The sequence below is a fragment of the Indicator indicator genome, chromosome 13 (assembly GCF_027791375.1).
Source record: "Indicator indicator isolate 239-I01 chromosome 13, UM_Iind_1.1, whole genome shotgun sequence".
Taxonomy (NCBI): domain Eukaryota; kingdom Metazoa; phylum Chordata; class Aves; order Piciformes; family Indicatoridae; genus Indicator; species Indicator indicator.
In genome coordinates this window covers 3292097-3305131 of record NC_072022.1, presented here as the reverse complement: position 1 = coordinate 3305131, position 13035 = coordinate 3292097, and the positions used below count along the sequence as shown (strand labels likewise).

General features: G+C 43.4%; 1 protein-coding gene across 1 annotated transcript in view; it reads left to right on the top strand.

Moving 5' to 3' along the window:
- The first annotated feature begins 1030 nt into the window (after positions 1-1030).
- Positions 1031-13035, top strand: part of FARSB (phenylalanyl-tRNA synthetase subunit beta) — a 40128-nt gene continuing 28123 nt past the window's right edge. Inside the window, exons 1-10 of the mRNA XM_054386069.1 lie at positions 1031-1088; positions 2221-2276; positions 3377-3531; positions 4063-4135; positions 4605-4720; positions 4903-5053; positions 5914-6022; positions 8513-8583; positions 10439-10500; positions 10814-10865. Of these exons, the coding sequence (XP_054242044.1) occupies positions 1031-1088; positions 2221-2276; positions 3377-3531; positions 4063-4135; positions 4605-4720; positions 4903-5053; positions 5914-6022; positions 8513-8583; positions 10439-10500; positions 10814-10865 (903 nt within the window). The remainder of the gene's footprint in view (positions 1089-2220; positions 2277-3376; positions 3532-4062; positions 4136-4604; positions 4721-4902; positions 5054-5913; positions 6023-8512; positions 8584-10438; positions 10501-10813; positions 10866-13035) is intronic.

Genomic DNA, 13035 nt, shown 5'->3' with positions numbered 1-13035 from the left:
CAGCACGGGCTCGACGCAGCTGCCCCGGCGCGAACAAACGGCAGCAGACAACAGGGATGGAAGCACCGGTGGCTTTATTGGGCCGAGCCAAGTGACTGAGAAGCCAAGTCATGAGGTGGAGGCTTCCCTGAGGAGCACCTGAGCGACACCGGAGGGCCTGGACGGTTATTAGCTGCCTCAGCGCGGCCGGCGCCATTACCAGGGATGGGGCATCTACCACCTCTCTGGGCAACCCGGGACAGTGTCTCGCCACCCTCAGTGTGAAATTTTCGTTCTTCTACCTAATCTGAACCTCCCCTCTTTCATTTCAAAATCATCACCCATGGTCCTGACACAACCGGCCCTGCTAAAAAGTCTGTCCCCACCTTTCTTAGAAGCCCCTTTAAGCACCGAAAGGGCACAACAAGGTCTCCCCGGAGCCTTCTCTTCCCCTGGCTGAATAATCCTAACACTCAGACTGTCCTCACAGCCCCCTGATCAATTTTTCTGGGCCTGTTTGGGTTTAGTTCTCTCATTTCTATTCAAACCACCACACAGACAACCTCCTCACACCCGCGGCGCTTAACCCGAGATGTCAGCGACAAGCATCGTCAAAAACCCTCACAACACGGTATGAAACTAAACCACCCCAAAACTTGCAAAAGCACCATCCCGGTTGCAGCCATTCCCCCGGTGAAGCAGCTCGCCGCCCCAACACAACCCTCACGCCGCCGATGCCTGACACCGGAGGACGCCGCCGGCAGGGCACGGGGGCTCCCTGCCAATGGGCTGACGTCACGGCTGTAGCTGCCCTCCCCGCTGCCAGTCTTCGGCTCGCTGCCCGCCTCCTCCCTGGGCACAGAGACGGGCACACTCATCCCAAGGGAGTCTAACCTGTATGCTTGTTCAGCGTCACGCTGGGCAGCGAGGGGAACGCCGGGCACGGGATTGAGGAATGACGGGCAGTTTTCAGGCAGCGCGGAGAAGCACAGCGTGGAGGGGACCTGGCGGGAGGTCGCGCAGGCGCGGTGCGGGCGAACTGATTACCACCATGCCGACTGTCAGCGTGAAGCGACATCTGCTCTTCCAGGCGCTGGGCAGAAGCTACAGTGAGTGGCCTGGGCGGGCTGGGGATGCGCGGGGCTGCGGATCGCCTCACGCCGCCCTCCGAGTCACCGACTGGCTGGGGTGGCTCCTGCCCGTTTCCTGCGGGGTGTCGGCTGAGGCGGCGTGGTGCCGCCGTGCCCAGCGCCTCCTGGCCGAAGCTTCCTGGGATCCTCTGGATGTTTCAGGAGGCGGCCGCGGCCCTGCCGTGTGTCTCTCCGATCACTGTGGCCGCTGGGCTATGATCGGTCGCGGCGCCTTCCACCGGTTGCTCGCCCCGGCCCGGACTAACCCCGGAGTGCGGCGGAGATGAGGCTGCTTATCCGTGTCCGCGGAGTTGAGTTAACCCTCGCGGAAATCCCAGGGCTCAGACCTTAAGGGTTTTGACACTGTCTTCCAAAACACTCTCCTTGGGAACGTTAGAAAGTGTGGGTTAGATGAGTGGGCAGTGAGGTGGATTGAGAATTGGCTGAAGGACAGTTTAGAGGGTTGTGATCAGCGGTGCAAGAGGCTAGTTGGAGGCCAGTACCTCGCGGTATTCCCCAGGGGTCTGTACTGGGTCTAGTCTTGTTCATCATCTTCATCTCCTGGAAAAGGAGGCAGAGTGGATCCTCAGCAAGTTTGATGACGATACCAAACAGGAGTGCCTAACACACTATCAGGAAGCGCTGCCATTCAGAGAGACACGGACAGGCTGGAGAGTTGGGCAGAAAGGAACCTCATAAAGCTCAAGAAGGGAAAGCATAGGTTGCTGGACCGAAGGAGGAATAATCCCCTACACCAGTACTGGTTAGAGGTTGATCTCCTGGTGGACAAGAAGTTCCTCATGAGCCAGCAATGTGCCCTCATAGCCAAGAAGGCCAATGGTGGCCCAGGGTGCATGAAGGGGAATGGCCAGCAGGTCGAGGGAGGTTCTTCTCCAAATCTACTCTGCCCTAGTGAGACCACACTAGTGTGTCCAATTGTGAGCTCCCCAGTTCAAGAGACACAAGGAATTACTGGAGAGAGTCCAGGGGGTCCTACAAAGGTGATGAGGGTGCTGGCACATCTCTTGATTGTTAGAGAAATATTCAAAATAAACATAAAAAGAATTAAGTCTGAGGTTTGCTTATTAACCAAAATTCATCTTCTTTGCAGCTGATGAAGAATTTAATGAGCTTTGCTTTGAGTTTGGCTTGGAGCTTGATGAAGTTGTAAGTAACAGTTTCAGTTAATATGGTCAGACTCTGATCTTAAACGTCTTTTGCAGCCTAAAAGATTCTGTGATTCTATGACCCTATTTATTATTTTTTCAGCAGAAGTAGTGTACTGGTAGCATTTCTATTTGGTAAGAATTGCTGGCCAATGCCCTCTAGCATGTACCAAGGAAATGTCTATGCCATCTCTGGTTTTGATTTAGATTCTGTACCTGTGAAAATTTGCTGGCCCTGTTAACTGCATCCACATAAATCTTGTTCTCCTAAACCTATTTTGATGTGACTGATAAGTAGACTCGATGTGATGGGATTGAGATTAGCCCTGGGGAGGAGGACTTGGGGATACTGGTGGGTGAAAAGCTGGACATGAACTGGCAATGTCTCTGCTGAGACCCTACCTGCAGTGCTGTTGGAGTGGGTCCTGAGGAAGCCACAAAAATGATCCAAGGGCTGGAATCCCTCTGCTGTGATGGCAGGCTGAGAAAGTAGGGGTTGTTCAGCCTGGAGAAGGAACCAGGGGGAGCTTACTGTGGCCAGTAAGAAAGGTAGGGACAAACATTTTAGCAGGAATGCCCTGTTGTGACAGGACAAGGGGTGGTGATTTTAAACCAGAAGATGGAAGATTTAGATTAGATATGAGGAAGATATTTTTTACACTGAAGAGTGGTGAAACATTGTCCCAGGTTGCCCAGAAAGGTGGTAGATGCTCCATCCCTGGAACCATTCCAGGTTAGGTTGTCTGGGACTCTGAGCAGCCTGATTTAGTTGAAGATGACCCTGCTGACTGCAGGGGGTTTGAACTAGATGACAGCTAAAGAACCCTTCCAACCTTAAGTATGCCACGATTCTGTGATATTTTAATGATGTTTATGAAAAGACATCTGAACATCCTATGTTATGTTTTATTTCAGAGTGATATGACAAGTCATGTGCTCATCTGTTGCCAAAAACAAGGTCTCATTTCTCTTTTGGGATCTGCTAGCCTGGAGATTCTTGCTCTATCATCTCTAGTTTTTCCTATTCTGTTATCTTACTATCATACTCTTGTCAGAGTTAAGATATTTCCAGTTAGAAATCACATTTTTGCCTCATTTCAGACATCTGAGAAAGACATCATAAGTAAAGAAAAAGGTGAAGAAAAGGCAAAGGGTGCATCTGAGATTGTTCTCTATAAAATTGATGTTCCTGCCAACCGCTATGATCTTCTTTGCCTTGAAGGCTTGGTCCGAGGACTGCAGGTCTTTAAAGAAAGGTAATGCACAGTTGTGAGATTTGTCTGCTTTGTTACTTATTTAAATCAAGTCTATATCTGGTCAATAACCAGACTTGCCACTTGCCTGGATTTTGAGTATGATCTCATGTAGCTTAGATTCATCAGCTCTTCTCTTGGGGAAGGATCTACTGTATATTTTTTAAAGACTAGACTAGAACATTGCTGGAGTTTGAGTCTGTTAGAAAAACTCTTAAGCTGCTGTTGCATTTGAGACTTTATCTCTGTAAAGAACTCATGAGAGGAACTTCCTTGTGGTCCTCTAATAAATACCAAAAGATATAATTTACTTCACTTTTCTGCTATGACTTCATCTTCTTGAATCCTTTCTTTTTGCTTGGCTAATCCATTTACCATTCCTTAGAAAAGAAATTTTAAACACTAAGCTAATTACATGCCAAGAAATGTTACTAAGAACGTTTTCTACATGGAAGTGCTGCTGCATTTCTGTTTTCCTTCATTTTGAGAACTTCCTTTGTTTCAGTTACAGACTCATTTCTGATTTTATTCTAGGATAAACATGCCAAGGTATGAAAAGATAATACCACCTCAGGGTGAGGTGCAGAGGCTGATTATCACTGAAGAGGTAAAAGTGTTTTTTGCATCTTTGTACGTTTATTGAGAGTATCTGAACCAGCAGGGTTGGTATCAGTACCTATTTTACATGAGTAGTGAGCCTGGAATCCTACTTACAGAACAAGAGTTAAAGAAATTTATCTCTACTCATTGGGATTTATTTTTAGGGAGAGAGAGGAACAGCAGACAAGTTTTGGGGGATGAACCTAGTAGTAGATCAAATCAGAGTTTCTGTTGCCCACATTATATTGACTGTCTGGGTCATTACACAGGATACTGGAAACCTCCTTGTCTCTACCAGACCTGGAGTGGGTTTGTTTGGGGTTTTTCTTCCCTTTTGAGATTCCAATTTGTTTCCATGAATTTTCCTTTTGATTACTGCTTTACAAAAAAGGATTGTAGTAAGAAAAGTGCACATAGAACCATTCTAATTTTCTGTGTACTTGAGATTCCTCACATGTTGTTATTGTAAATTGCAGACTGTCCAAATCCGACCTCATGCCGTAGCTGCAGTCCTTCGTGATATAACTTTTACCAAGGAGCGTTATGACAGTTTCATTGACCTCCAAGAAAAACTGCACCAAAATATTTGCAGGTTAGTGCTAAAATTTGAAGTAGCTTATAGCATCTACATGTATGATTTTCTCCAGGCTTCTCAACGTTACCCTTCTGCTTCTTCATGGTAGAATGCATAGAAGTATAGAGCATAATGAAATACCATCTCAAAGGAGCTCCAAGTATCCAGTAAAATCATTATTTTGCCTTCTTTCTTTCTAGGAAAAGAGCACTAGTAGCAATAGGTACCCATGACTTGGACACCATTTCTGGTCCATTTACTTTTACAGCTAAAGGACCTTCTGAAATTAAGTTCAAGCCCTTGAATCAATCCCAGGAGTACACAGCTTCACAGATTATGGATCTGTACAGGGTAAGTAGGTTTTTTTTAGACTTAATGTGCCAGATGCAGGAAGATAATTTTCCAAGGCTTGATATCTCTCATATCCTTATTATTTAGAGTTGTTTTTACAAATAAAACACAGATATCTTCTGTAGCTTCATTAAACGTTCTACATTTTGCTCACTCATGAGAAATTAATGGTAATACTTTATTATCCAAGATAATAAAGCATGACCCTTAGAATAATGAGTTTGATATTAAACTGAGACTAAGCTGATTTATTGACATGAAGACTGGTGTTCATGTTGCTCTTAACATGTACAAGGTTACTAACAACCTGTACCCTCTAAAAAGGTTGTCTGTATCTCTGTCTATACTGGTAAGATACTCAGTGTACAAAGCTGAGAAAAGCTTGGGATAAATAACACAGATTTTGCTGAATGTTACTTTAATTTGGCCAACTTACTTGAGGAAAATGTTAAATTATTTACCCAACTACTTACCAAGCAAATGTAGCTGTGTAAAAGGCTCAAGTTAAGTCTGGCACTGCTCTTGCCTCAGCATCTTGATAAAACTAGGTAAAGGCTAGGAAAACATTCTGTCAGGTCTAATTTTACAGTGGTTTTGTGGGACACTTTAAATGTCAGCATTTGAAAAGGATACTTTTATCATCATCATTACAATATACAGCCCTGTGGGAGCACACAGACTGGTCATAGAGGTCAATAAATTCTTAAAGGTCTCTGACTAAAGATGAGTAAGAGAGCTGGGAAATAAGGAGTATCAGAGACTTTAAACATTCCTGCTAATCTCTCAGCAAAGGATTGTGGCACTGTGGAAGTTCACCCGTGAGCTCGTGTGAAATTCAGGCTGTGCTTTTGTTCCTCCAGACCGACAGCCACCTTCGGCACTACTTACACCTGATTGAAAACAAGCCTCTGTACCCTGTCATCTATGACAGCAATGGGGTTGTTCTGTCCATGCCACCAATCATCAATGGTAAGACTACTTCTGACTAATTTATAGCATTGCTGGATTTGGATTGTGAGTCAGACTAACAAAAACATTGATATGTAATAAGGCTTTTTCTGTTTCCTTAACATAGTTTCCCGTATGATTTCATATAGTCTTTCTGTTTAAGTGCAACCAAATCATTTACTCCCTTCCTAATCTGCTGGAGTTCTCATCCCTATCAAGAGAATGTAGAAATCTCACTGCATTTAGCTTCTCACACCCTTCTAGAAATCAAGGTTTCTTGTGGCAGGGGCCTTTGTTGGGAAAGCACTTTTTTTGCCTACAATAACGTTATTCATCAGGCATTTATCTAAAAGAAGCATACAAGAAATTACTTTGTAAACTGATAACTGCAACTCCATTTTCTGTGGTCACAGTGGAGAACATTTCACCAAGGACTTAAGCCCAGTGTATTTATCAGCAGTATAAAACAGTTCTTGAGATTCTAGAAGACTTTAAGGGCTTAAAAAGAATAAATGGGTCTAGACTGTTTTGTGTTGTTTCTACCTGTGGGTGAGTTTGGAGAACCATGTTTACTGAAGCCAAATAATGCCATGACAAGAATTACTCCTTTAACAAAGGTACTTCACTGTACCTGTATATTTAAGTCAAGAAACAGTAGCTTTCCCTACACTGACTGACAAAATCTGCAGTGATAATCTCTTTGGATTCCCTAATTGATCTTATCCATATTTTAAACAGCTAACCCAAATCTTCCCAAAAGGCAGCTCAAACTCTGTGGTAAGAACTCAACTCTTTTGAGTTGAAGGTAGTGTCAACCACTGTGCTGATCCTTCTTTGCTAGGCTCTTCCCAAGTTTGAAGTGTTCACTTAAAAAGGCTGTGCCAAATTTAACACCTGTCTCTGTTTTAAAGAGCAGTGTTTGAGAGAAGCTTCCAGGTTAAAGGTACTTTTTAAACAGATGATGAAATGCAAACATCTGTATTGGCTTTTTTTTATTATTATCTACAAGCACTTAAGTGAAAGGTTATGTTTGCTTTGAAGTGAATCCAGAAATGCTAAATGCATTCCATCTGCAGAGGTTCAGCATAGCAACCAACTACTGGGACACTTTGCATCTTGTTTGTAAGAGAGACGTTTGAGGTGATGCCCGTAAGTCTTTGTTCTACCTTGCTTATTCAAGATGAGAAACAGTTTGAGTGCATCAGTGATGTGCTTCTGTGCACAACCCATGACTCCCTGTACAGAAACAAAACAAATTCACACCTAGAGGAAACCATGCTAGGACCTGCATCACTAATGTAGACAAACCTGTGATGTGTCAGCAGACAGTGCCAAGAGATAGAATAATGCAATCATTTGGGTTGGAAAGGACCTTTAAGATCATTGAGTCCAGCTGTTCTCTACATCTACCTAGTCTGGTGCTAAATGATCTCCATCAGCACCACAACTCTGCATCTTCTAAACACCTCCAAGGATGGTGATTCAACAATCTCCCTGGGAAGCCTATTTCAATGTTTGATAACCCTTTCACTGAAGAAGTTTCTTCTAATATCCAATCTAAGTCTCCTCTAGCACAACTTGAGGCCATTTCCTCTCATACTATCACTTGTTACTAGGGAGAAGAGACCCAACACCCACCTCATTCCACTCTCCTTTGAGATAGTTGTAGAGTGTAAAAAGGTCTCCCCTAAACTTCCTTTTCTCCAGACTAAACAATCCCTGTTCCCTCAGCTGCTTCTCACAGGATGTGTTCTCCAGACCCTTCACCAGCTTCATTGCCCTTCTCTGCATCTGCTTTAGCACTTCTGTGTCCTTCTTGTAGCGAGAGCCCCAAAACTGAACCCAGTACTCAGTGTGGTCTCACCACTGCTGTGTACAGGGAGACAGTCACCTCCCTGGTCCTGCTGGCCACACTACTCCTGATACAGGCCAGGATGCTGTAGGCCTTCTTGGCCACCTGGGCATGTGGCTCTTCTTCAGCCAGCTGCTGGTCATCATCGCCAGGTCTTTCTCTACTGCGCAGCTTTCCAGGTCTTGTCTGGTCACAGAAGTAGCTATGGAAATTCATCAATCACTTCATAAAGCATTTCACACGTTCCTCTCCAAGGCTGCTTTCTTACACAAGTCACACATCAAATGCAAACATGTTCCTAATGCCAGGAAAGAGGAGATGCTCTGGAAGTGCAGAACCACTTTGCCACCAGGAGGTGGCCACTGTTGTGTTGGTTTGCTGCTTCAACTGGATACTGAAGTAAATGTAGATCCTCCAGTCTTCCAGTGTAAAGCATAACCTGGTCAGTGAGTCTGGTCTGTCTTTTTCCTCTTTTTGATTCATAAACAGAAATAATGCTATTTTAGTAAGAATTGTGAATGGTGGTGCAGTAGTCAGTGGCTTTTTAAGCTGTAGAAGATAACAGTGATTGGTCTGAATCAAAAACAGAGTCAGTGTTGCTGTCATTACAAGAAAGCTAATAACATTTCTTAACATGTTTTTTTCTTCACATGTTTTAGGAGATCACACAAAAATAAGTGTGAACACCAGAAATGTGTTCATTGAATGTACAGGCACAGATCTAACAAAGGTAAATGAATCTTTCCTGCTATGAATGTGCTGGAATATCACTGGTTTCCCTCTGGGGAAATGGGAAAATAGGGCTCCAATGCACAAAAACCTACAATAGCCAGCTGTTGGCTTCATGGAGCCAACCTCCCATTTCAAAGGGTGGAATAAATTGTAAGACTACACGGAATTCCCTCCGCACAATTTTAGTCTTGTTGCATAGACAGAGTTACGGTTTTGTTGGATTTAGGTTTTGTTCTGTGGCTTTAGCTTGACACTAAATCAACCAGAAGTAATGTACACACAGTTTAAGTAAATTAGGGGCTTTTTTGTTGTTGAGCACTTTTTCTAAACCTGGAAGGCTTCAAAAAGGGTAAAATTCACCTATTTTGTCAGAATATTCACCTATTTTGTCAGAAATTGTAAAAAATCATGTTGTTTTCTACTTAAAATTTGGGCTGAGGGAAGTAAGACAACACTTTTTCTTCTTAGTTATCTTTTTCAAGCAGGGATGCTGTGAAAAAAGAATTGTTGAGTGGAAGTCTTTCCATATGCAAATTGTGTAACTCAAAGCAAAGCATGACAGCTAAGCAGTTACAATTGCCTGTTCTGGAATATGGGGTTGGTATTCATTGATAGTTTCCCTAAAGTGTCTGTATCTTGATGCTTAAGAGCAAAAATGCTTTTAACTCACCTTACTACACCATGACATGTTAACTACATGAGAAAATTGACATGTTGGGGAGTCGCTTCTAAGCTAACTACTGAATAATTGCTTCTTGCTACAGCTTCCCTTGATAGTAAAAATAAACACAGAATCAGAGAAACCTTTAGGTTGGAAAAGACCTTGAAGATCATCAAGTCCAACCATTCTCTAACTCTTGGCAGAGTTAGATGCTGAACCATGTCCCTCAGCACCACATCTCTGTGTCTTTTGAGCATTTCCAGGGATCATGATTCAACCACTTCCCTGTGGAGCCTCTTCCAGTATTTGATAACCCTTTCGGTGCAGAATTTTCTTTTAATATCCAATTTAAACGTCACCTGGTGCAACTTGAGGCCATTTCCTCTCACCCTTTCACTTTTTAGTAAGGAGAAGAGACTGACCCTGACCTCGCTACAACCTCCTTTGAGGCAGTTGTAGAGAGCAAGAAGGCCTTTACATACACATACATATAAACATATATGCAGCACATAATGCTGTGCTGTTTACATGGAAGGTATTACACTGTGAGGCATCAAAAAACAACTCTTGTAGATTGGGCAGTTGATCTGAATCCCAGGATGATATTCTGTTACACTGGTCTCTTAAAACATTCCCTGTAAACCAGAAGGTTTTGCAGCTCAGGTTATTTGATGAGATATGACCAAGTCCTTTGGCTTCTACATTCTCACCTCACTTCCGTGAAAAGACTTAATTAAGCTATAGGTTGGGATGGCCCAGTTTCAACTGGTAATAAAAACTGTGTATCTTACATACAGAGCAAACAGAGCATAGTGCTTCAGCCTCTACATTCGCACACCAACTTCAGTGAAATGACTGATCAGACTGAAGGTTGGAAAGACCCAGCCTTCTTTATTATCCCTGTGTATCTTCAGCACAGAGTTTAGCAAAGATGCATAAATGCTTAAGAAACTTGAAACCTAAAGATCCAGTTTTCATGTAAATAGCTCTGCAGCAGAAGGAAAACATGTTCTTAGTTTGAATCTAATATTCTAGACTGCCAGGATTTGGGTAGCTAAGTTAGTAAATAGAAATAGAATGGAGAGAGTGTAAGACAAGATCTTTTTCCTCTCATTTTTTGTTAAGGTATTTTGTTTACTGCAACACAAGCAGATGAGAGATTTCAATGTGAATTATTGTCTTTATTTTGTAGGCAAAAATTGTTCTTGATACTATCGTCACGATGTTTAGTGAATATTGTGCAAAGCCGTTCAGGTGAGTATAAACCTCCAGCCATGGAGGCCATGTGCTGAAAACAGTCTCAAGCTGCACCAGGGGAGGTGTAGGCTGGATATTAGGAGGAAGTTCTTCACAGAGAGGGTGATTGCCCATTGGAATGGGCTGCCCAGGGAGTTGGTGGAGTCACCATCCCTGGAGACATTCAAGAGAAGACTGGATGAGGCACTTAGTGCCATGGTCTAGTTGATTGCTCAGGGCTGGATGATTGGTTGGACTGGATGATCTTGGAGGTCTCTTCCAACCTGGTTGATTCTATGATTTTTTACTTCCGTTTTCCTGTTTCTTTCAGTGTTGAAGCAGTAGAAGTAGTTTATCCTAACAAGAAGACTCACATCTACCCGGTAAGCATCAGGGTATCTCAGTACCTTTGAGGAAAGGATTTTGTTTGCAGTCTGGTAAGAGTGGCATTGTTTTCTTTTTCTGCAGCAGCAGGATATAGAATCATAGAGTGGGTTTGGTTGGAAAAGACCTTTAAGATCGTCAAGTCCAACCCTTATCCAACTCTTAACAAGTCTGGTGCTAAAACATGTCCCTCAGCACCACATCTCTGCGTATTTTAATGGGTTGATTCTAATGGCACTATAGCTTAGCACTGTCTGTGTATTAGTGACTCATGGCCTTCTCTAGCCCCACAAAAAATAACTCAAGCTTCCTCTTGTCTGGGAAACTCATTCCGAAGCTCCACTAATTCGTGATAAGGCTAAAAATACAGTCACACTGATACTCCAAAAAGAAGGGTCTAAGGTTACTGTTTAGGGTTCATGGGATACAGACTTCTTGAGGAACAAATAAAGATTGTGATCAAAGATCATAATCTGTGTCAAAAGCTTTTAAAACCTACATGTTCCAAATCAGGAACAATGAATGCAGGAAGAGATCCTTCAGACTTAAGCCAGTGGACAACTGAAGTCAGCCTCAGCATGATTTACTTATCAGATCTGGATGCTTTAATGCCCTTCAGTTAAAATAACTTTGTAACTGGATGTTTCAGTCTTACTATTTTATAGACTCAAATGCTAGGAAGGGCTGTAAGGAACGATGACTTCAGGTGCAGCTCTGCCTGCATTCAGACCTCTTTGCAGTAATAGTCTTTTTGGTTTTCTAAAAGTGTAAAGGAAGTTCCTTCTCCTATTGCCTTAAATCTCAGCAGTAACCAAAGCACCTTCCCTAGATAAAATAGAGCAAAAAAACCCCGGTTTTAGATGATGAAGTTTTGGAGGATTTGTATGGCTAGAAGTTTAGAAACACTCAAGTAAATACACACAAAATTACTTCCTTAAATACACTACAAGTTTTATAAGTAAAACACTGGTACATATTCAGTAGCAGTATGGAAATAGAAGATTTTCTTTCCTTTTCCCCTTAAGAGTCATTTGATCTGAACTAACCCATGAGACGTATCACCATTCACGGCTTTAGGGCTTTGACTTTGAGTGAACTAGTGACTAGAAACTTTCAGCAGCTCTGCTACTTGGGTATGTCAGAAATTATCAGATGTTTTAATAGCAGGGATTTCAGGCTGCCTTCAACCTTCTATCTTAACTGAGAACAGTATAGACCTGTTTAGGCTGGAAAAAACTTTTAACATCATCAAGTCCAACCATAAACATGACCAAGTCACCATTAAACCATCAGCATTATATCTACATGTCTTTTAAATACCCCCTTGGATGATGATTCCACCACTTCCCTGGGCAGCCTGTTCCAGGGCTTGACAATCCTGGGCAAGAAATTTTTCCTGAGGTCCAACTTAAACCTACCCTGGTGCAACTTGAGGCTGTTTCCTCTCATCCTGTCACTTGGTACCAGGGAAGAAAGACCACTAATCACCTCACTACAACCTCCTTTCAAGGAGTTGTAGGGAGTGAGAAGGTCTGCTGTGAGCCTCCTTTTGTCCAGGCTAAATAACCCCAGTTCCCTCATCTGCTCCTCAAAAGACTGGTGCTCTAGACCCTTCACCAGCTTCGTTGCCCTTCTCTGGATCCACTTCATCACCTCAGTGTCCTTCTTGGAGTGAGGGGCCAAAAACTGAATCCAGTATTCAAGGTGCAGCCTCCCCAGTGCTGAGTGTGAGGGGACAATCACCTTTCTAGTCCTGATGGTCACACTGTTGCTGATCCAACCCAGAATGCTGTTGGCCTTGACCACCTGGGCACATGCTGGCTCATATTCATCTAGCTGTTGGCTACCACCCTTGAAGTCCTTTTCCACCAGGAAGTTTCCAGCCACTCTGCCCCAAGCCTGTAGTGTTTGTGGGATTATTGTGACACAAGTGCAGGATTCATCACTTGGCCTTGTTGAGCCTCAGCTCATACAAACAGCCTGTCCAGGTTCCTCTGCAGAGCCTTCCTCCTCTCCAGCAGAGCAACACTTACACTTTGTGTCATCGCCAAACCAACTCAATCCCCTTGTCCAGATGATTGATAAAGATTTTAAGGAGAGAACTGTCCTCAATACTGAGCCCTGGCGAGCACCTCTTGTGACCAGCCACATCATGCACTGTAATACATG